Below are 23,185 nucleotides of genomic sequence, written 5' to 3'. Positions count from 1 at the left end.
AGGACAAAACGGAAAGTCGTTAGATGCAGTCGTATTTTTACTACAAATGCGATCGCATTAGGTTAGGCATAACGTCAACTTCCACGAATCTTAACTGAAAGACTCAGACAACTCTAATAAATCATTTTTATTGATCCCCATATTACCTGCTTAATAAGGTGGCTTTATTTAAATTAAACAGCCATGGACGATTTATACATATGGAATTTCAGAAGAACCAGTGGTATTGCCTGGCAGCACAGGGCAAAATGCTATTTAAGTAAAAGTCTTCAAAATACGTGGGCGCTTTGAAGGCACAGACGAACAGTGACTTGCATTTTAGTGACCTGAGGCTCGTGTTTCGATTCGTTTTTACACACATACACATACACACACTTTCTATGAACTGAAATAAACGTACGTTGATTGTTAGTGGATAACGAGTCTCAAAGACATTTAATGATTCTGTCTACAGTGAAAAATTATATTTGTTGTTATTATTTTATTTCCTTTTTATGTTGAGTCTCTGTGTGAATGAAATTCGTCACAGCTGGCAAAGTCTTTGGATTTATTCGTTCCCTATTCACAGTCCCCCCCCCCCCCCCCCCCCATGAACCATGGACCTTGCCGTTGGTGGGGAGGCTTGCGTGCCTCAGCGATACAGATAGCAGTACCGTAGGTACAACCACAACGGAGGGGTATCTGTTGAGAGGCCAGACAAACGTGTGGTTCCTGAAGAGGGGCAGCAGCCTTTTCAGTAGTTGCAGGGGCAACAGTCTGGATGATTGACTGATCTGGCCTTGTAACAATAACCAAAACGGCCTTGCTGTGCTGGTACTGCGAACGGCTGAAAGCAAGGGGAAACTACGGCCGTAATTTTCCCCGAGGGCATGCTGCTTTACTGTATGATTAAATGATGATGGCGTCCTCTTGGGTAAAATATTATGGAGGTAAAATAGTCCCCCATTCGGATCTCCGGGCGGGGACTACTCAAGAGGATGTCGTTATCAGGAGAATGAAAACTGGCGTTCTACGGATCGGAGAGTGGAATGTCAAATCCATTAATCGGGCAGGTAGGTTAGAAAATTTAAAAAGGGAAATGGATAGGTTAAAGTTAGATATAGTGGGGATTAGTGAAGTTCGGTGGCAGGAGGAACAAGACTTCTGGTCAGGTGACTACAGGGTTATAAACACAAAATCAAATAGGGGTAATGCAGGAGTAGGTTTAATAATGAATAGGAAAATAGGAATGCAGGTAAGCTACTACAAACAGCATAGTGAACGCATTATTGTGGCCAAGATAGATACGAAGCCCACACCTACTACAGTAGTACAAGTTTATATGCCAACTAGCTCTGCAGATGACGAAGAAATTGAAAAAATGTATGATGAAATAAAAGAAATTATTCAGATAGTGAAGGGAGACGAAAATTTAATAGTCACGGGTGGCTGGAATTCGAGTGTAGGAAAACGGAGAGAAGGAAACGTAGTAGGTGAATATGGATTGGGGGGAAGAAATGAAAGAGGAAGCCGCCTTGTAGAATTTTGCACAGAGCATAACTTAATCATAGCTAACACTTGGTTTAAGAATCATGAAAGAAGGTTGTATACATGGAAGAACCCTGGAGATACTAAAAGGTATCAGATAGATCATATAATGGTAAGACAGAGATTTAGGAACCAGGTTTTAAATTGTAAGACATTTCCAGGGGCAGATGTGGACTCTGACCACAATCTATTGGTTATGACCTGTAGATTAAAATTGAAGAAACTGCAAAAAGGTGGGAATTTAAGGAGATGGGACCTGGATAAACTGACTAAACGAGAAGTTGTACAGAGTTTCAGGGAGATCACAAGGGAACAATTGACAGGAATGGGGGAAAGAAATACAGTAGAAGAAGAATCGGTAGCTTTGAGGGATGAAGTAGTGAAGGCAGCAGAGGATCTAGTAAGTAAAAAGACGAGGGCTAGTAGAAATCCTTGGGTAGCAGAAGAAATATTGAATTTAATTGATGAAAGGAGAAAATATAAAAATGCAGTAAATGAAGCAGGCAAAAAGGAATACAAATGTCTCAAAAATGAGATTGACAGGAAGTGCAAAATGGCTAAGTAGGGATGGCTAGAGCACAAATGTAAGGATGTAGAGGCTTATCTCACTAGGGGTAAGATAGATACTGCCTACAGGAAAATTAAAGAGACCTTTGGAGATAAGAGAACCACTTTCATGAACATCAAGAGCTCAGATGGAAACCCAGTTCTAAGCAAAGAAGGGAAAGCAGAAAGGTGGAAGGAGTATATAGAGGGTCTATACAAGGGCGATGTACTTGAGGACAATATTATGGAAATGGAAGAGGATGTAGATGAAGATGAAATGGGAGATACGATACTGCGTGAAGAGTTTGACAGAGCACTGAAATACCTGAGTCGAAACAAGGCCCCCAGAGTAGACAACATTCCATTGGAACTACTGACGACCTTCGGAGAGCCAGTCCTGACTAAACTCTACCATCTGGTGAGCAAGATGTACGAGACAGGCGGAATACCCTCAGACTTTAAGAAGAATATAATAATTCCAATCCCAAAGAAAGGAGGTGTTGACAGATGTGAAAATTACCGAACAATCAGTTTAATAAGTCACAGCTGCAAAATACTAACGCGAATTATTTACAGACGAATGGAAAAACTAGTAGAAGCCGACCTCGGGGAAGATCAGTCTGTAGTAAAGGACTTTTGCTATTTGGGGAGCAAAATAACTGATGATGTCGAATTAGAGAGGATATAAAATGTAGACTGGCAATGGCAAGGAAAGCGTTTCTGAAGAAGAGAAATTTGTTAACATCGAGTATAGTTTTAAGTGTCAGGAAGTCGTTTCTGAAAGTATTTGTATGGAGTGTAGCCATGTATGGAAGTGAAACATGGACGATAAATAGTTTGGACAAGAAGAGAATAGAAGCTTTCGAAATGTGGTGCTACAGAAGAATGCTGAAGATTAGATGGGTAGATCACATAACTGATGAGGAAGTATTGAATAGGATTGGGGAGGAGAGGAGTTTGTGGCACAACTTGACCAGAAGATGGGATCGGTTGGTAGGACATGTTCTGAGGCATCAAGGGATCACCAATTTAGTATTGGAGGGCAGCGTGGAGGGTAAAAATCGTAGAGGGGGACCATGAGATGAATACACTATGCAGATTCAGAAGGATGTAGGTTGCAGTAGGTACTGGGAGATGAAGCAGCTCGCACAGGATAGAGTAGCATGGAGAGCTGCGTCAAACCAGTCTCAGGACTGAAGACCACAACAGCAACGTACACAGTCTTTGCCTTTCCCGGCACGTGTAATATAAAGAACCCGCATTCGGCTGGACGGAGGTTCAAATCCTTCCCTGGCGCACAAAATCCAGCTGTAGTTTCCTGGGGTTTCTCTGAATCCCTAAAGCAAATGCGATAGAGGATGACACGACGCTCGGCTAGCATCACACCGCCCTCTAGGTGTGACCACGGAGTTTGTGCCGAAGTTGTCGGACGATGCTACCCTATGCTTCTTGTTTGTCATGGACTAACTGGGAGGAAACAGTTGCCCTCTTATTCTACAGTCGTTAAATCAGCGTGTTTTTTTTAATTTTTCGGACGGATGAACTCGACAGTAGTTGTCCCGACTCACTTAAAGTTGCGCAGAGAGAGAGAAACACGTCCGTTACCGTCAATCGGCGATACACTCGTTTGTCTGCCTTCGTCTGAAATGCGTAGGAAAGGAAGTGGTATTCTGCTGGGTGCTAGGATATGCGGCAATTTTGGATCAGAACTCGCACACAGTAGGCAGCAGGATCTTCCGAATGGCAAAATCTTTTGTTGACACCCACCTGCCTTGGGAGAAATGATAATCGTAATAAAATAAGAGAAATCAGAGCTCGAACGGAAAGATTTAGGTGTTCCCTTATCCTCTACCATTCGAGAGTGGAATGGTAGAGAAGTAGTATGAAAATGGTTCGATGAACCCTCTGCCAGGCACTTAAGTGTGAATTGCAGAGTAACCATGTAGATGTACGGTGGCAGAGTGTTTCTAATTCCAGAATTTGAAGGCTCACTTTTACTGGGACTTCTGAAATCGCCATTTTCATCGTGGCAGTATCGCCGTTTTGGCATTGACGTTGCGTACCGTAATTCAGTAGCACCGAGCGAGGTGGCGCAGTGGTAGCACACTGGACTCGTATTCGGGAGGACGACGGTTCAATCCCGCGTCCGGCCATCCTGATTTAGGTTTTCCGTGATTTCCCTAAATCGCTCCAGGCCAATGCTGGGATGGTTCCTTTCAAAGGGCACGGCCGACTTCCTTCCCCATCCTTCCCTAATCCGATGAGACCGATGACCTCGCTGTTTGGTCTCTTCCCCCAAAACAACCAACCAATTCAGTAGCAAAGCGTCGATGGGATTTTCTTCAAGTAGCTTTCAGATACATCCGATGCAGGGTCCATCTAAAAGAGCCAAGAAGAGGCCATTCATTGGTACGTTCGATCACACATCGCTCTCCGCGCATCACGTCACGAAAGAGGCCTTGACGGATGTGTAAGAAGTGGCAGAAACAGTCCGTGTAGGCTGAAACTTCCTGACAGATTAAAACCGTATGCCGGACTGGGGCTCGAACCTGAGATGTTTGCCTTTCACGGACAAGTGCCCTATAGATTGCTACCCAAGCAAGACTCACGAACCAGTCTCATAGCTTTACTTTCTGCAGTACCTCATCTGTTACCATCCAAACTTCACTTTCAACAGCCGGCCGCGGTAGCCGTGCGGTTCTGGTGCTGCAGTCCGGAAACGCGGGACTGCTACGGTCGCAGGTTCGAATCCTGCCTCGGGCATGGGTATGTGTGATGTCCTTAGGTTAGTTAGGTTTATGTAGTTCTAAGTTCTAGGGGACTTATGACCTAAGATGTTGAGTCCCATAGTGCTCAGAGCCATTTGAACCATTTTTTTCACTTTCAACAGAAGGCAAAGATCCAGGTACAAGTTGCGGTCCAGCACAACGTTTTAATTTGGCAGAAAGCTCCAACCATCAACATTTTACAGTTGTCAACCGAATGACTTATTACACATTATAGTGTTCGTGACAGAACGGAACAATGCGCTACGACTGAAGGGGGCACGTAGCAAAGAACAACTGTATCTGTATTAAGTCTAAGGAACAGAATAGAGTTAGACAGCTTCCTTGATACGTCAGTCCACACTACTTGGCTCACGCGAAAGTTAATCACTTACGTTACGCAGGAATGTTCTTACACAGCCGCCCGGAGTGGCCGTGCGGTTCTGGGCGCTACAGTCTGGGGCCGAGAGACCGCTACGGTCGCAGGTTCGAATCCTGCCTCGGGCATGGATGTGTGTGATGTCCTTAGGTTAGTTAGGTTTAGTTAGTTCTAAGTTCTAGGTGACTGATGACCTCAGAAGTTAAGCCGCATAGTGCTCAGAGCCATACGAACCATTTGTTCTTACACAAATAAAGTCCGTTGGGCTGTGGTGTATTGTAACGACGCGTATGGCTCAATGGTTTTTGTTTGAAATATGACCATGCGCAGACTTCGTCACCTACGTCGTTTACAAAACACTTCAAAAATTATTTAAATTCTTTTAAAGTTTCTATAAAAGATTCTTGAATGAAACTGTGATTGAAAAACACCTTCAGTTGAGTCGTTTGTGCAAAAATTACGTCACTCAGTCCAACTGGTATGCGCAAACTTTTGAAATGTAGATGTCGTTTGTTTCTTCTTGGAAATTATATTTTTGCAAGTTATCTTATTTTTCCCAAATTAAAATCAGACTGTAAAACCTTTAAGATTAAAAAAATCGAAATCAAACCCTTCTGAAAATTAATATCTTGGAAAAATTCAGTAATAATTCGTCCTCAATATAACTCTTCATAAATAATTCTCGAACACGTATTTAAGCTTTAGAGCATACAGTGTTTTATTGTCTTCGTATATGCTACATACAGATGTGAACATCAGACTCGACAAAACAGAACCGAACAAAATACAACATATACAACATGAGCTAAACATTCTGTGACGTCATTACAATGGAAAATTACAAATTTTTATTTATTTGAATGTTGGAGGTTCGACGCAACAACCCGGTCACAGGATCTTCTGCTGCTCTTTGACCGTTGACCCGCGACGTCTAGTGGCCAGCAATTTTCTTTCTGATTCCAGCAGTGAAGATGCTGTTTCCGCGAGTTGCGCTGCTCTCTCCATACGTGAAACATGCAAAACAAAAATACATAACTTATATTTACCAGCAAACTGAGCTGATCCTTGTGGATGGGTGAGGCTTTAATTTCGCGTCTCATTACAGTGGTCAGCCGAGAACGGTAGTCTGCGCGAGGACAGACTGAAGACAGTCCAGGGAAGCACCCAGCTGAAAGGCAGCGACGTGGTAGGTCGAGGTTGGGCGAGACGAGGTCCAGCGAGGTGATAGCTCTCTGGAAGCTGTAGTGAAACCCTATCATTGGACTGGCGATATGAACTCCAACTGATGAGCTTTTAGGCACAGTCAGCGTGAGCCTGTAGTATTTACTGGGTGCTGAGCAGTCGGGCAGATGCATGTGACTTGCAGATAGAGCTTCAGTGACAGCTCTGTTTGTGGCCATGTTTTAATCGTCTGTTGCGAGGTTGGCGCCGCACAGTACAGTGGTGGCTGCTGGAAGTTCAACCGTTAACAACTCGGCGTTTGTCTGCTGATGTGGGCAGTGCTTGTCTTATCTCTAGAGAAGGTGCCTTTACTGGGCTGGAGTTGGGGCGAGGATCAATTTGGATTCCGCAGAAATGTTGGAACACGTGAGGCAATACTGACCCTATGACTTATCTTAGAAAATGGATTAAGGAAAGCCAAACCTACATTTCTAGCATTTGTAGACTTAGAGAAAGCTTTTGACAATGTTGACTGGAATACTCTCTTTCAAATTCTAAAGGTGGCAGGGGTAAAATACAGGGAGCGAAAGGCTATTTACAATTTGTACAGAAACCAGATGGCAGTTATAAGAGTCGAGGGGCATGAAAGGGAAGCAGCAGTTTGGAAGGGAGTGAGACAGGGTTGTAGCCTGTCCCCGATCTTATTCAATCTGTTATTGAGCAAGCAGTAAAGGAAACAAAAGAAAAATTCGGAGTAGGTATTAAAGTCCATGGAGAAGAAATAAAAATGTTGAAGTTCACCGATGACATTGTAATTCTGTCAGAGACAGCAAAGGACTTGGAAGAGCAGTTGAACGGAATGGATAGTGTCCTGAAAGGAGGATCAACAAAAGCAAAACGAGGATAATGGAATGTAGTCGAATTAAGTCGGGTGATGCTGAGGGAATCAGATTAGGAAATGAGATACTTAAAGTAGTAAAGGAGTTTTGCTATTTGGGGAGCAAAATAACTGATGATGTGGATATAAAATGTAGACTGGCAATGGCAAGGAAAGCGTTTCTGAAGAAGAGAAATTTGTTAACATCGAGTATAGATTTAAGTGTCAGGAAGACGTTTCTGAAAGTATTTGAATGGAGTGTAGCCATGTACGGAAGTCAAACATAGACGATAAATAGTTTAGACAAGAAGAGAATAGAAGCTTTCGAAATGTTGTGCTACAGAAGAATGCTGAAGATTAGATGGGTAGATCACACAACTAATGAGGAGGTATTGAATACAATTGGGGAGAAGAGGAGTTTGTGGCACAGCTTGACAAGAAGAAGGGACTGGTTGGTAGGACATGTTCTGAGGCATCAAGGGATCACAAATTTGCATTGGAGGGCAGCGTGGAGGGTAAAAATCGTAGAGGGAGACCAAGAGATGAATACACTAAGCATATTCAGAAGGATGTAGGTTGCAGTAGGTACTGGGAGATGAAGAAGCTTGCACAGGATAGAGTAGCATGGAGAGCTGCATCAAACCAGTCTCAGGACTGAAGACAACAACAACAACAGTGACACGTGACTTTTATGGTTGGTGTCTGTGTTGCAGGCAATAACGAGGGGACACAACATTCCTCCCCCCTTCTCCTCCCTCCGGTGGGATGGATGGCGTAACTATCTCGAAGAAGATGTTGTGTTCGAAGGGAGAAGGTGGCCTGGACTTGGGGAGATAGTCCCTGGGACGGGTGAGAAATGATGGCGCAGGCCTAGACCCAGGGAGCACTGGCTGAAGCAGTTGGCTCTGATGCAGCCACTACAGATGAGTTTGGCTTGGAGGAAAACTGGTGGGAGCGACCGTGAATAGAGAGATATGCAGTGTTGTCGTCTGGGAAGATTGTCCTGGCCGCAGCACTCATCTACATCTACTCTGAAAATTACATTTAAGTGCCTGGCAGAGGGTTCATCGAACCACCTTCACAATTCTCTTTTATTACAATCTCGTATAGCGCGCGGAAAGAATGAACACTTATATCTTTCCATAAGAGCTCTGATTTCCCTTATTTTATCTTGGTGATCGTTGCTCCCTATGTAGGTCGGTGTCAACAAAATATTTTCGCATTCGGAGGAGAAAGTTGGTGACTGGAATTTCGTGAGAAGATTCTGTCGCAACGAAAAACGCCTTTCTTTTAATGATGTCCAGCCCAAATCCTGTATCATTTCTGTGACACTCTCTCCCATATTTCGCGATAGTACAAAACGTGCTGCCTTTCTTTGAACTTTTTCGTTGTACTCCGTCAGTCCTATCTGGTAAGGATCCCGCACTGCGCAGCAGTATACTAAAAGAGGATGGACAAGCGTAGTGTAGGCAGTCTCCTTAGTAGACGCTCGGCAATGGAGACGCGATGTCGTCGTCGTGGAAAGTCGATAGGGCTGCTGTGGGCAGCATCAGAGACCAGGATCTGGTGTGACCAAGGCTTTGCGTCGAAATTTCCAGGAGTGACCAACTGGAGGCCGAGGAACTTCCAGCTGGTGACCTAAGAGGGTTGTGCAGATGAGATTCGGCTATAGCCCCGCTGGGCACAAGAGGGCCATGTTCGTGCAAATCAACATTAACCATGAAACTTCCTGGCAGATTAAAACTGTGTGCCCGACCGAGACTCGAACTCGGGACCTTTGCCTTTCGCGGGCAAGTGCTCTACCAACTGAGCTACCGAAGCACGACTCACGCCCGGTACTCACAGCTTTACTTCTGCCAGTACCTCGTCTCCTACCTTCAAGACTTTACAGAAGCTCTCCTGCGAACCTTGCAGAACTAGCACTCCTGAAAGAAAGGATATTGCGGAGACATGGCTTAGCCACAGACTGGGCGATGTTTCCAGAATGAGATTTTCACTCTGCAGCGGAGCGTGCGCTGATATGAAACTTCCTGGCAGATTAAAACTGTGTGCCCGACCGCGACTCGAACTCGGGACCTTTGCCTTTCGCGGGCAAGTGCTCTATCAACTGAGCTACCGAAGCACGCGAAAGGCAAAGGTCCCGAGTTCGAGTCTCGGTCGGGCACACAGTTTTAATCTGCCAGGAAGTTTCATATCAGCGCACACTCCGCTGCAGAGTGAAAATCTCATTCTGGAAACATTAACCATGCTATCGCTTCTTTCAGAAGAAGAGAAAAGTAACTGATGCTTGCGTAAGATTATCACATTATTCGTCTCAACGAAGCACCCTGACTGCGGTATGCAGAAGAAGTTCAGTTGTGAACCCATTGAAAGAGGATAACACCTTGCTCTGGTCTTGGCCGGCGGCTCCACGCTTTCCCTCTCAGCCTGCGTGAGCTCCGCTCCTGGCTCTTCCGACATATGCGCGCCACTGCCTGTTCACGGCCGCAGGCAGCTGCTTCAGTGAACAAAGAACTTTGGCTTTAATTATTGACTAAACCTCTGGGGAAACAAAAGAATGCAAAATGATTTTTTTTTGCAAATTCTCTTTACTTTTAGCAGGCGACGTTTCAGCGAAAATCGAAATTTCACCCATGTTTTTAGATATGTGTCCTCCTGATGATCAGAGCAACAGGCAGGTATACAGGGCTACTACAAATGATTGAAGCGATTTCATAAATTCACTGTAGCTCCATTGATTGACATATGGTCACGACACACTACAGATACGTAGAAAAACTCATAAAGTTTTGTTCGGCTGAAGCCGCACTTCAGGTTTCTGCCGCCAGAGCGCTCGAGAGCGCAGTGAGACAAAATGGCGACAGGAGCCGAGAAAGCGTATGTCGTGCTTGAAATGCACTCACATCAGTCAGTCGTAACAGTGCAACGACACTTCAGGACGAAGTTCAACAGAGATCCACCAACTGCTAACTCCATTCGGCGATGGTATGCGTAGTTTAAAGCTTCTGGATGCCTCTGTAAGGGTAAATCAACGGGTCGGCCTGCAGTGAGCGAAGAAACGGTCGAACGCGTGCGGGCAAGTTTCACGCGTAGCCCGCGGAAGTCGACGAATAAAGCAAGCAGGGAGCTAAACGTACCACAGCCGACGGTTTGGAAAAATCTTACGGAAAAGGCTAAAGCAGAAGCCTTACCGTTTACAATTGCTACAAGCCCTGACACCCTATGACAGTCAAACGCTTTCGGCGCGGTTGCAACAGCTCATGGAAGAGGATGCGTTCAGTGCGAAACTTGTTTTCAGTGATGGAGCAACATTTTTTCTTAATGGTGAAGTGAACAGACACAATGTGCGAATCTGGGCGGTAGAGAATCCTCACGCATTCGTGCAACAAATTCGCAATTCACCAAAAGTTAACGTGTTTTGTGCAATCTCACGGTTTAAAGTTTATGGCCCCTTTTTCTTCTGCGAAAAAAACGTTACAGGACACGTGTATCTGGACATGCTGGAAAATTGGCTCATGCCACAACTGGAGACCGACAGCGCCGACTTCATCATTCAACAGGATGGTGCTCCACCGCACTTCCATCATGATGTTCGGCATTTCTTAAACAGGAGATTGGAAAACCGATGGATCGGTCGTGGTGGAGATCATGATCAGCAATTCGTGTCATGGCCTCCACGCTCTCCCGACTTAACCCCATGCGATTTCTTTCTGTGGGGTTATGTGGAAGATTCAGTGTTTAAACCTCCTCTACCAAGAAACGTGCCAGAACTGCGAGCTCACATCAACGATGCTTTCGAACTCATTGATGGGGACATGCTGCGCCGAGTGTGGGAGGAACTTGATTATCGGCTTGATGTCTGCCGAATCACTAAATGGGGACATATCGAACATTTCTGAATGCCTAAAAAAAACTTTTTGAGTTTTTGTATGTGTGTGCAAAGCATTGTGAAAATATCTCAAATAATAAAGTTATTGTAGAGCTGTGAAATCGCTTCAATCATTTGTAATAACCCTGTACTTGTAGGGTGATCCGCACAGCCGTATAGGCCACGGTCGCCGGCAGTGCCGGCAGCTCGGCCCTCGGCCGTCGCTGTGTGTAGCCTCGCCACGTGTAGCTTGCTTCGTGGTGCCTATTGCAATGCTAACCGTATACGTGCTTCTCGTGTTGCAGGTTCAAGTCCCTGGCCGACAAGCTGGGCGCCGAGCTGTGGGAGGTGGGCAGCTACGTGTCGCGCCGCCAGGAGATCCAGGATGTGAGTAGAACTCTAATGTATGATCCTGCTACTGGCAAGTTTTGTAAGAGTCAGCAGTATTTGCACCTCAGCCGATATTTACAATAGTCACAAAGAGACTGTTCCCAAAATACTTACATCCACGCCTGTATTCCGTAAACAACTTCAAAAAATGGCTCTGAGCACTATGGGACTCAACTGCTGAGGTCATTAGTCCCCTAGAACTTAGAACTAGTTAAACCTAACTAACCTAAGGACATCACAAACATCCATGCCCGAGGCAGGATTCGAACCTGCGACCGTAGCGGTCTTGCGGTTCCAGACTGCAGCGCCTTTAACCGCACGGCCACTTCGGCCGGCTCGTAAACTACTTCCCAGTGTGTGGCGGAGGGTACTTTTTGTACAACTGTCACTTACCCCTTTCCTGATTTGCGGGAAGAAAGATTTTTGGTAACCTCCCTGCGAGCTCGGATCTCTCTGATTTTACCCCCAAGGTCTTTTCAGGAGATAAACGTAGGGGGAACCAATATATTCGTTGACAAATTTTTTGTACATTGCTGCACGTTCAGAGACCGTGAATAGTTAAAATTGAAAGAGAAACAGCCCTCGGTCACTATGTTTTTAACAAACACTACTAGGAGTGTCTTCTTCAGAATTTAAAACAGAGAATGATCTATATTCTATAACATGGTCACAGAATAATGACTAATAATGTATGATAGGGTACAAGTATGGAATCGTCGTAAAAGATTGACAGTACTTATATATCATTTATAAAATAATAAATATGCCAAAAGGGCATTAGTCACAAAACTATTTAAGATAAGGAAAACTGTGATGGCGAGCCACCAAGGGCTGCTCGTTACTTGCGTGGTGCAGGTTGCAAAACGGACTGAAGTGCCCGCGTTAACAAATACGGCCAGGTGAACACGGCACCGCAACGAGCGCGCCATCTAGTAGCTGTACATACAATTAGGCTACTTCACATTGAAATATAGGCAGAAATGAGTATAAGTAAACAGTAACTGGTACATAATGGGTAGCAATGTTTGTTTGATAGTAGCATACAACATAACATTTTGTCTACATCAAAGCTTATAACAGTAAGATAAAACATGAAAACATCATTATGAAAATGTAGATCGGACTGAATGACAACTTGTAGAAAGAAAAATTGACGTGAAATGCAGCCAAGAAACATTTGATAATTGAAAAACATAGGACTACATTAGAAGGAAAAGAACATTTCGGCAACCTGCACAAGGAGACCCGAAATCAGATATCGAGTAACGGCTTTATACCGCTGAAAAAATTTTTGTTGCGTAGCTGTAGGTGTTCGTTAAGGATGAGGCTATCATTTCGAGCAAAATGCTTGAAAAATCTCTAATTCTTCTCGAATATCTAGTCTACGCCCTTTCTTTTCGGTGTTGCAAAATGTTGCTATCGCAGATGGCTTTAGGTGAATGACCTGTAATTAGAAGATGGTCGGCAAAATACGAATTTTGGGGGCTAGTGCCATTTTTTTCTTAGCAAGTGTCCTTTATATCTGGAAGTGAAAGCACGTCCTGTTTGTCCTATATAGTAAGAGGAGCAAGTATCGCAGACAATTTTGTAGACACCAGAATTTTCTAAAGGGGAACGCATAGAATCTAAATTATGATTGAAGTTTTTTTTTTCAAATTGTTATTGGTAGAAAAAGCAACATTGCAATCGTATTTCTTTCGAAGAATGCGTTGGATCTGATAAGAGATAGGCCCCACGAAAGGAATAGAGAAAATCTCTTTATCAGATCCAACGCATTCTTCGAAGGAAATACGATTGCAACGTTGCTTTTTCTACTAATAACGATTTGAAAAGAAAACTTCAGTCATTCATAATCTAATCAGTGCTATATGTTATGGATCTCAGACTCACAAGCAATACTCGAGCTTTGGTCGAGCGATGGGTTCGAAGGGTTTTGCAAGCTACATCCTATGTGGATGGACTACACTTCGAGCATTCTCCCGATAAGTCTGCCTGGTGCCTCCCTTGCCTGCGATTAGTTTTTTTTGTGGTGATTACACTTGAAATCATTCTGTACGCATACTCTTAGCTCCTGTAATCATGCGATATTGTAATGTGTCTTTCTGCCTGTTTATGCGCAACACGTTATCTTCAGGGTCGGTTGACAAATCCTGCCCAAGCCTTAATCCTCTGCAGGTCTTCCTGCTTTACGCTACAGTTTCCTGGCGTTACGACTTGGCTGTATATAATAGCGTCATCTGCGAGAAGCCTCATTGAAATCCTGGCGTTATCCGCTGTATGAAGTGAAAAGTAGTGGTCAAGACAAAAGTTTTCGATCTGAAGATTTCCCACCGTTGAGAATGACATCCTATGTTCTGTTTGTTAAGAACAACTCAATTCAGTACTACAGCTGGCATGATATTCCGTTCATCCGTATTTCTTTTAGGCGGCAGTGTGGAAATCAAGAAAGACATCGACCTGAGCACCGGTATCTACAGCTTTCCCAGTCTGGTGGACAAATAGAGCGAGCTGGGTTTCACACGAGCGTTGTTTTCAGTACTCACGTTAATTCCTACAGAGGAAATACCACAATAGGCGAGCGTGAAACATGTTCTTAAATTCTCAAGCTGATTGACGTGAGAGACGTAAGAGTAAAATTTAAGCGGATGCTTTCTTCCTCAAACGTGTCGCTACTTCAGCTTGCTCCTACGGATCGTACGAACAGTAGTCACACAGTTGTAGACACATTTGCAACGAAATCCCCAAACAGAGCAATTCATACTTCTCAAATATCTATACGTGACATGTCTGCCCATGATACACTCCTGGAAATTGAAATAAGAACACCGTGAATTCATTGTCCCAGGAAGGGGAAACTTTATTGACACATTCCTGGGGTCAGATACATCACATGATCACACTGACAGAACCACAGGCACATAGACACAGGCAACAGAGCATGCACAATGTCGGCACTAGTACAGTGTATATCCACCTTTCGCAGCAATGCAGGCTGCTATTCTCCCATGGAGACGACCGTAGAGATGCTGGATGTAGTCCTGTGGAACGGCTTGCCATGCCATTTCCACCTGGCGCCTCAGTTGGACCAGCGTTCGTGCTGGACGTGCAGACCGCGTGAGATGACGCTTCATCCAGTCCCAAACATGCTCAATGGGGGACAGATCCGGAGATCTTGCTGGCCAGGGTAGTTGACTTACACCTTCTAGAGCACGTTGGGTGGCACGGGATACACGCGGACGTGCATTGTCCTGTTGGAACAGCAAGTTCCCTTGCCGGTCTAGGAATGGTAGAACGATGGGTTCGATGACGGTTTTGATGTACCGTGTCCCCTCGACGATCACCAGTGGTGTACGGCCAGTGTAGGAGATCGCTCCCCACACCATGATGCCGGGCGTTGGCCCTGTGTGCCTCGGTCGTATGCAGTCCTGATTGTGGCACTCACCTGCACGGCGCCAAACACGCATACGACCATCATTGGCACCAAGGCAGAAGCGACTCTCATCGCTGAAGACGACACGTCTCCATTCGTCCCTCCATTCACGCCTGTCGCGACACCACTGGAGGCGGGCTGCACGATGTTACGGCGTGAGCGGAAGACGGCCTAACGGTGTGCGGGACCGTAGCCCAGCTTCATGGAGACGGTTGCGAATGGTCCTCGCCGATACCCCAGGAGCCACAGTGTCCCTAATTTGCTGGGAAGTGGCGGTGCGGTCCCCTACGGCACTGCGTAGGATCCTACGGTCTTGGCGTGCATCCGTGCGTCGCTGCGGTCCGGTCCCAGGTTGACGGGCACGTGCACCTTCCGCCGACCACTGGCGACAACATCGATGTACTGTGGAGACCTCACGCCCCACGTGTTGAGCAATTCGGCGGTACGTCCACCCGGCCTCCCGCATGCCCACTATACGCCCTCGCTCAAAGTCCGTCAACTGCACATACGGTTCACGTCCACGCTGTCGCGGCATGCTACCAGTGTTAAAGACTGCGATGGAGCTCCGTATGCCACGGCAAACTGGCTGACACTGACGGCGGCGGTGCACAAATGCTGCGCAGCTAGCGCCATTCGACGGCCAACACCGCGGTTCCTGGTGTGTCCGCTGTGCCGTGCGTGTGATCATTGCTTGTACAGCCCTCTCGCAGTATCCGGAGCAAGTATGGTGGGTCTGACACACCGGTGTCAATGTGTTCTTTTTTCCATTTCCAGGAGTGTATAATTTTCATGACGTACTCTCTAGAGTGTGGCAGAAAGAAACCGCAACTGGCCACGTACTGAGACTTCAAACGCATTAATTTATCTGAACTCGCACCCGATGCCCAAAAAAAAAAGCTTGGGGGACGTCTACGTCTTTCTCGTACATAACGAAAAGCTTCACGGGTTTAGTAATAAACTTACTCAATTATGTGACAAATATACCCCATTAAAGAGCGGAAGGGTAAAAAGGAGACCTGCATGTTGGTTAACTGGAGAACTAAAACCGCTCATGAATCTCAGAGCCGCTGCACATCGGGCATACAAACAGTGCCCCATCCCTGAGAATCATATTACTTGCAACCAGAAGTGGAACAGTCAATCACGCTGTGAGAAACCCAAAACTCTGGCACATTCATACGTTAACCCACAACAGAAATGGACCAGCTGTCCTTTGTGGAAAAACCTGCGTGGTCTCGGTATAGGCAAATGCAGCTGATACCATTTACCCAGCCAATGAGCTGAACTGGTACTTCACATTAGCCACAACGACAACTGCACCACAAACGATAGAGACTCGTTGGTTACTTCATGGGGCTAAACGACTGTTGCCACGAAAATTTGTCTAAAGCATGTCACTTGCGACACTGTCAAAAAAAAAAAACCATTATGTGTACCAGATCAGCATCTACTGAACACGATGGCATTACAGTACAAATGATGGAATTTATTATTGATCCACTATAACAGTTATCTTCAACGACTCCTTAACCACAAGTGTTTTCCCTGAGACCTGGAAACAGAGACTAGTTAGGCCATTACCTGAAAAGACACTACCACAGAACCTCTGATTACCGACCTATTTACATTCCTCCTGCATTGCCCAGGTCCTTAAAATATTTAGTCCACGACCTAACTACAAACAACCTACTAGCCAAATAACAGCGAGGCTTCTGTAAACATCACAGCACAACATGTGCCTTAAAAAAGATAACAGAGGATCTGAAGCTTGCATGGCTGTAGAATAGGTGACTGTCACGTGCTTCTTACACTTCAGCAAGGTCTTTAACACCTTCAACCTCGACATTTTGCTTGTCAGGCTTAGCAACCTAAATTTCTAGCCAAGTGCAGTGCAATGGTTTAGCTCGTACCCGAAGTCTCGCCAGCAATCCATCATGTCCAGCAGCGTATAGTCAGAATGGAGGTAGGTAATAGTAAGTATTTCGCAGGATTCGGTATTAGGTCCTATACTGTTTTCATTCTACGTTAATGATCAGTCTCAGTCTTGTCCTACTGCAAATACCACATGTACGATGATAACCTCCAGTTTGATCTAAGTGCAAAATCCATAAATCTGAAGACAGCTTTTGAGAATCTCAGTACGACCTGTGTACGTTATCAAAATGGGCGCAGGATATAGGGTTAAAGCCCAAACCATCCAAAGCCCAAGCGGCATCGGTTGGTCATTCTAGGCTCATTAGCCCGAAATATCGGGAATCCCTACCATGAAACTTCCCGGCAGATTAAAACTGTGTGCCCGACCGAGACTCGAACTCGGGACCTTCGCCTTTCGCGGGCAAGTGCTCTACCATCGCGAAAGGCAAAGGTCCCGAGTTCGAGTCTCGGTCGGGCACACAGTTTTAATCTGCCGGGAAGTTTCATATCAGCGCACACTCCGCTGCAGAGTGAAAATCTCATTCTGGAAAATCCCTACCATGTTTAACCTCAAATGGGACAAATATCAACTTGTCCCCTTCAGCAAAGAGTCTAGGGGAAATAATATATCAAAGTCTAAATTGGAATGAGCACGTAACTGTAATGTGCAAGAAGGCATCAGCATCTCTCCATGTCCTACAAATACATAAAAAGCTCTTCCCTCTTGACCTTAAAACGAAACTTGTACAAACACTTCCAGTTATTGATTACAGCGATTGAAGGCCTTCTTCAGGAAAGCTTACAGCGTCTGTAACTTGTTATGAATGCCTGTGTTCGTTATTTCTTTGATGTTCAACTCCTTGATCACATTTCACCATCATATGCACAGGTATCGTGGCTGTGTGTAGACAGGTGCAGATAAATCCATACCCTCTGTCTCCGCAGATAAATCCATACCCTCTGTCTCCTCTACTGTCCTATCAATGAACACTGTCCCTCATATCTCCCGTCAACCTTAACGGTCTTGTCTTAACAACATGGCAGAAACATTCGTCTCCGTCAGAGCAAAATCCTTTCTGTCTCACTCCAATGTTCAACCACTTTCCCGAAGTCCTTCTCAGTAGCAGGAACCCGACTCTGGAATAACTTCCTGCATTATGTTAGAGAACTACGAGGGTTGCACATACAGCAATCCACCGCATTGTTTTTTTCAACAATTGTTTACTGAACGTAATGAAAATTACACACACACGAAAGAATGGTGTTTTATCTACACACCCTATTTTTCCATGTAATCTCCATCCTGTTCTATGGATTTCCTACAGCGCGAAACATATGCGTATATGCCCTATCGGTACCAATCCTTGTCCTGGTGGCGGAGCCATTGCCTCACTTTGTGAATCACCTCCTCATTGTCCTCAAAATGCTTTTCATAAATTGCATACTTTAATGGCCCAAACGAGTGGAAGTTCGAGGGGTCTATGCCAGGGCTGTAGGTGGATGGATGTAACAGTGTCCAAGCATGTTTTACGATGTGTTCAGCAGTCGTCAGACTTGTGTGGGGCCGAGCGTTATCATGTTGCAGCATAACATATCCTGGGTTGCTGTGGCGCCGAAGTCGCCAGAAGCGCATCTTGAGTTTTGTTAATGTGTTGACATATGCTTCTGAATTAATGGTACCGCAGCTTGGCATCACATCAGTGAGCATCACACCTTCACAGTCCCAGCAGTTGCTTTGAATTTTTTCTTCTGTGGGGAGTGGGAATGGCGCCATTCCATCGACCGTCGTTTTGTCTCGGGCTCAAAATGGTGAACCCAGGTTTCATCACTTGTCACAATCCGGGACAAGAAGGCCTCCCTCTCAGCTTCGAAACGTTGCAACAAATCAAAACATTTTTTTTTTTCCTGTGTGTTTCTGACCCACCGTTAGACATCGCGGTCCCATCTTGCACACACTTTTGAATGTCCGAGAGTGTGAATAATTGCATCCACACTTCCTACAGAAGTAGCGCCAACTGCCGGGACATAATGCGTCTGTCCACGCTAATGACAACATCAGCTCGCTGGAACATGTCAGGTGTGACAGCCGTGGATGGTCTCCCCGACCGCTGCAAATCGTGGAGCTCCGCCGAACCGCCTTCTGATGACCTCACCCTCCGTGCCCAATTCTGTCGACAGCAGAAGCTCCAAAGACTTTGCACAAGATTTTGTGAATATTCCCCACAGCTTCTTTCTCTGCAGTGAGAAATTCAATGACAGCACATTGCTTGTAACGTACATCACCTACAGACGTCATTTTCAAACTGTCCTGCAGCTACGCTATCTGTTGTAAGTGACGGAAACTTGGCGCGCCCTCTCAGGAGACTTCAGATAATACATAAGTAACGTTTCGCATCCATAGCAATGTTTTCGGCTGAGGGGGAAAAATGCGGTGCATTGTTTTTTGGGCAACCCTCGTAAAATACATCTCCAGCTTCAGAAGACAGATTACGAAGTATCTGCTAAAGCTGCAATAAGATTACTATTTTTCCTGTATGCACTCGTTACCCTTGGTGCATCACTCTTTCCAACCTGATCTTCCTGATTTCCCAATTTTCTTAGCCGATTTAGCATACTTAAATTTCCTTTTCCCAGAACTCGCTTTATCAGAAATGGTTCAAATGTCTCTAAGTACTATGGGACTTAACATCTGAGGTTCAAAAATGTTCATATGTATGTGAAATCTTATGGGACTTAATTGCTAAGGTCATCAGTCCCTAAGCTTACACACTACTTAACCTAAATTATCCTAAGGTCAAACACACACCCATGCCCGAGGGAGGACTCGAACCTCCGCCGGGACCTAACATCGGAGGTCATCAGTATCCTAGACTTAGAACTAATTAAACCTAACTAACCTAAGGACATCACACACATCCATGCCCGAGGCAGGATCCGAACCTGCGACCGTAGCAGCAGCGCGGTTCCGGACTGAAGCGCCTAGAACCGCTCGGCTACAGAGGCCGGCTTCGCTATATCAGAAAACTTCTATTGTGTAGACCTATAATTTCTTCTTATATCTGCCACTATCATCACTGTTATTAATGTCACCTATCATCATCATCATCATCATCATCATCAGAATGAGATTTTCTCTCTGCAGCGCAGTGTGCGCTGATGTGAAACTTCCTGGCAGATTAAAACTGTGTGCCGGACCGAGACTCGAACTCGGGACCTTTGCCTTTCGCGGGCAAGTGCTCTACCAACTGAGCTACCCAAGCACGACGCACGCCCCGTCCTCACATCTTTACTTCTGCCAGTACCTCGTCTCCTACCTTCCAAACTTTACAGAAGCTCTCCTGCGAACCTTGCAGAACTAGCACTCCTGAAAGAAGGGATATTGCGGAGGCATGGCTTAGCCAAAGCCTCACTCTGCATTGGAGTGTGCGCAGGAAGTTTCATGTCAGCGCACACTCCGCTGCAGAGTGAAAATCTCATTCTGGAAACATCCCCCAGGCTGTGGCTAAGCCATGTCTCCGCAGTATCCTTTCTTTCAGGAGTGCTTGTTCTGCTTGGTTTGCAGGAGAGCTTCTGTAAAGTTTGGAAAGTAGGATACGAGGTACTGGGAGAAGTAAAGCTGCGAGGACGGGGCGTGAGTCGTGCTTGGCTAGCTCAGTTGGTAGAGCACTTGCCCGTGAAAGGCAAAGGTCCCGAGTTCGAGTCTTGGTCCGGCACACAGTTTTAATCTGTCAGGAGCATCATCATCATCATCATCACTATTAGTGGCTGCAGCTGCTATAGTACGAGTAATGCCAGTGTTAACTTTGTTAGTTCATAGTCAATATAATTTACTCACATTATCACTATAGACTCACAAGTCATTTTAGTACTACTTCTCATATTAAAATTGTTATTTCTTAGGTACGTATGATGTTACAGGTACTGTTTGTGTGAAACCCTGGTCTGATGCAAGAGACGGTTTGTTGGACCTAATCAGATCAGGTTAAATAAATAAATTTAAAAAGTTTTGTCCGTCTGTTCGAAGACCTTTTTGAAAATGCGCTTTCTTCCAATCAGTAGGAACGCTGCGCCCCTGCAACAACTTACGCGCACTACTGCTAGACGAGGAGCACGCTCTTTCGCGCACTATATTTAGAATCATACAGGTATCCCGTCACATTCAGTGACTTTCCTCTGTTGAACTATTTCAGTGTTTCTCTATCCCGTCGTCACTTAATTCAGTATATGTCATTTTGACATTCATCTGGCCGTTTAAAGAAGGAACCACAGTATGACCTTTCTCAATGAAAGTTATGGAAAAAGACGTTCAGTATTTCGGCCATCTCCCCGTCATCCTCCGTTTCGATGCCATTACGGTCACAGTGTCGATGAGTTTACTGATTTAACTTAAGATTAAAACATTTTAGAATTTTTTGTCAAGTTGGCTGATAGAATTTTACTTTAGAATTCGTTCAACGCATTACGCATTGCTCTCTTCAGACTGATTCTGTCTTCTTTCAATTTAAGTTTGTCTGTGGGGCTCCACCTATTTAAATCCACAGCGAATCTCTCGTTGCTTTTGTAGCAGCTTTCTACTACGGCTGTCGAACCACAGTGGATCTTTCCCATCTCTCACAACTTGGCTCAGTACATACCTAACGGCTTATTGTGCATTACTCGAACTCTGTACATTGATGCCGGACATAGTCAGTACTGGAGATTTCTCATGTTGATCGCTCAGGTACTCTGAAATGTGGTTCCGGTCGCACATCTTATAATTATGTTTTTGTCCTGGGAGACATGCTTAGCCGATCGTTTTCTGCTCTACACGCATCTGTACGCGTGACTGTGTGTTTTAGTACACCTAAGGTACCTAACTGGTCTGGTATTTTATTTATTTTACATTCTCATTTCTCCTACCACCCACCATAAATCGTGGCTAATTTTACTTTTCTGCTTTTATTTCGCGTTTAGGTCCTTCAAGTGTTTAGCGACCGGATGTTATATCCAGACTCTTATTGTTCTTATTAAATGCCCCTCAGCGGCAACTGACGGATGAAGCTTATCGTTCTACATTTTTACTTGACGTTATGCTTATACAGGGTGCGGCACTGAAATCCGAACAGATTTTAATTTCCATTTCGTGCTTTAGCCGGAGGTTGCGATTGGCGCTCTTGAAAACCATAGGTATATAGTAGACAGTCAGAACCCCAAAATGGCCGACATGTTACGGGCAAGTGCGGAGTACAACCGAAAAGCCGCGATTACTGAAAGTCTTCGCGCTGGGCGTTCTCCCACTGAAATAGTTAAACGGGTATCCGAGTTCGATTGTTTACGATGTTTTGGTCACATACAGAGGGGTCCAAAGAAATGTATCCACTGTTTAAAAGTCCATAACTTGCAAACTAATTGACGGAGTTGTCTCATTTTTGGTGAAAGTGTAGCTTAAAGTCCAACTTAAAGATATCACTGTAGGTGTGCGAAATGGTCACCACTAACATCCACACACAAACGATGCCGCCGAACTGCAGCACTAACTACTGACTGCAACGTGTTCAGTTGGATATTTGCACATGAATGTACGATGGATTCTCGAAGTTCATCCAATGTGCGTGGCTTTTGTCGATAAACGACTCCTTTAGTGTTCCCCACAGGTAAAAGTCCGTAGGAGTCAGGTCTGCGGAACATGGTGGATACTCCACAGCACCTCTACGGCTAGAGGTCTGCGCGGATAAGGAAAGTGCAATCCGCATCCACACCGCATCCGCAAGGTCCTAATCCGCAACCGCATCCGCAGCAATTAATCCGCATCCGCAAGTTCCTTATCCGCATGCGCATATATTTAAGTTTTGAATGAGTAATTAATAGCAGTAGACAGTAGTACTTAGAGTTATGGTATGTAATGGTATAGCTATTGTTAGGGTGCCATTTCTGCGACAACTTAACTACTTTTGACTTGAAACTTCCTGGCAGATTAAAACTGTGTTCCCGACCGAGACTCGAACTCGCGACCTTTGCCTTTCGCGGGCAAGTGCTCTACCATCTGAGCTAAAATTTGGAAGGTAGGAGACGAGATACTGGCAGAAGTGAAGCTGTAAGGACCGGCCGTGAGTCGTGCTTCGGTAGCTCAGATGGTAGAGCACTTGCCCGCGAAAGGCAAAGGTCCCGAGTTCGAGTCTCGGTCGGGCACACAGTTTTAATTTGCCAGGAAGTTTCATATCAGCGCACACTCCGCTGCAGAGTGAAAATCTCATTCTGAATACTTTTGACTTCTTAAATCACAGGAAATGCTCTTTACCTACTCTAAAGCAGACCATTCCAAACAGGAAAGCATTGGCGTTCCGGAGCA

The 23,185-nt window shown here is 45.2% G+C and overlaps 1 protein-coding gene across 2 annotated transcripts in view; it reads left to right on the top strand.

The window, feature by feature from the left end:
- Nucleotides 1–23,185, top strand: part of LOC126483961 (voltage-dependent calcium channel subunit alpha-2/delta-3) — an 832,874-nt gene that overhangs the window by 207,835 nt on the left and 601,854 nt on the right. For both annotated transcript variants that reach the window (XM_050107259.1, XM_050107258.1), the window contains exon 2: nt 11,429–11,510. In XM_050107259.1, coding sequence (XP_049963216.1) covers nt 11,429–11,510 — 82 coding nt within the window. The remainder of the gene's footprint in view (nt 1–11,428; nt 11,511–23,185) is intronic.

The sequence above is a fragment of the Schistocerca serialis genome, chromosome 6 (assembly GCF_023864345.2).
Source record: "Schistocerca serialis cubense isolate TAMUIC-IGC-003099 chromosome 6, iqSchSeri2.2, whole genome shotgun sequence".
Classification (NCBI taxonomy): domain Eukaryota; kingdom Metazoa; phylum Arthropoda; class Insecta; order Orthoptera; family Acrididae; genus Schistocerca; species Schistocerca serialis.
Note: the sequence above shows the minus strand (reverse complement) of the source record. Positions and strands in the feature narration are given on the sequence as shown.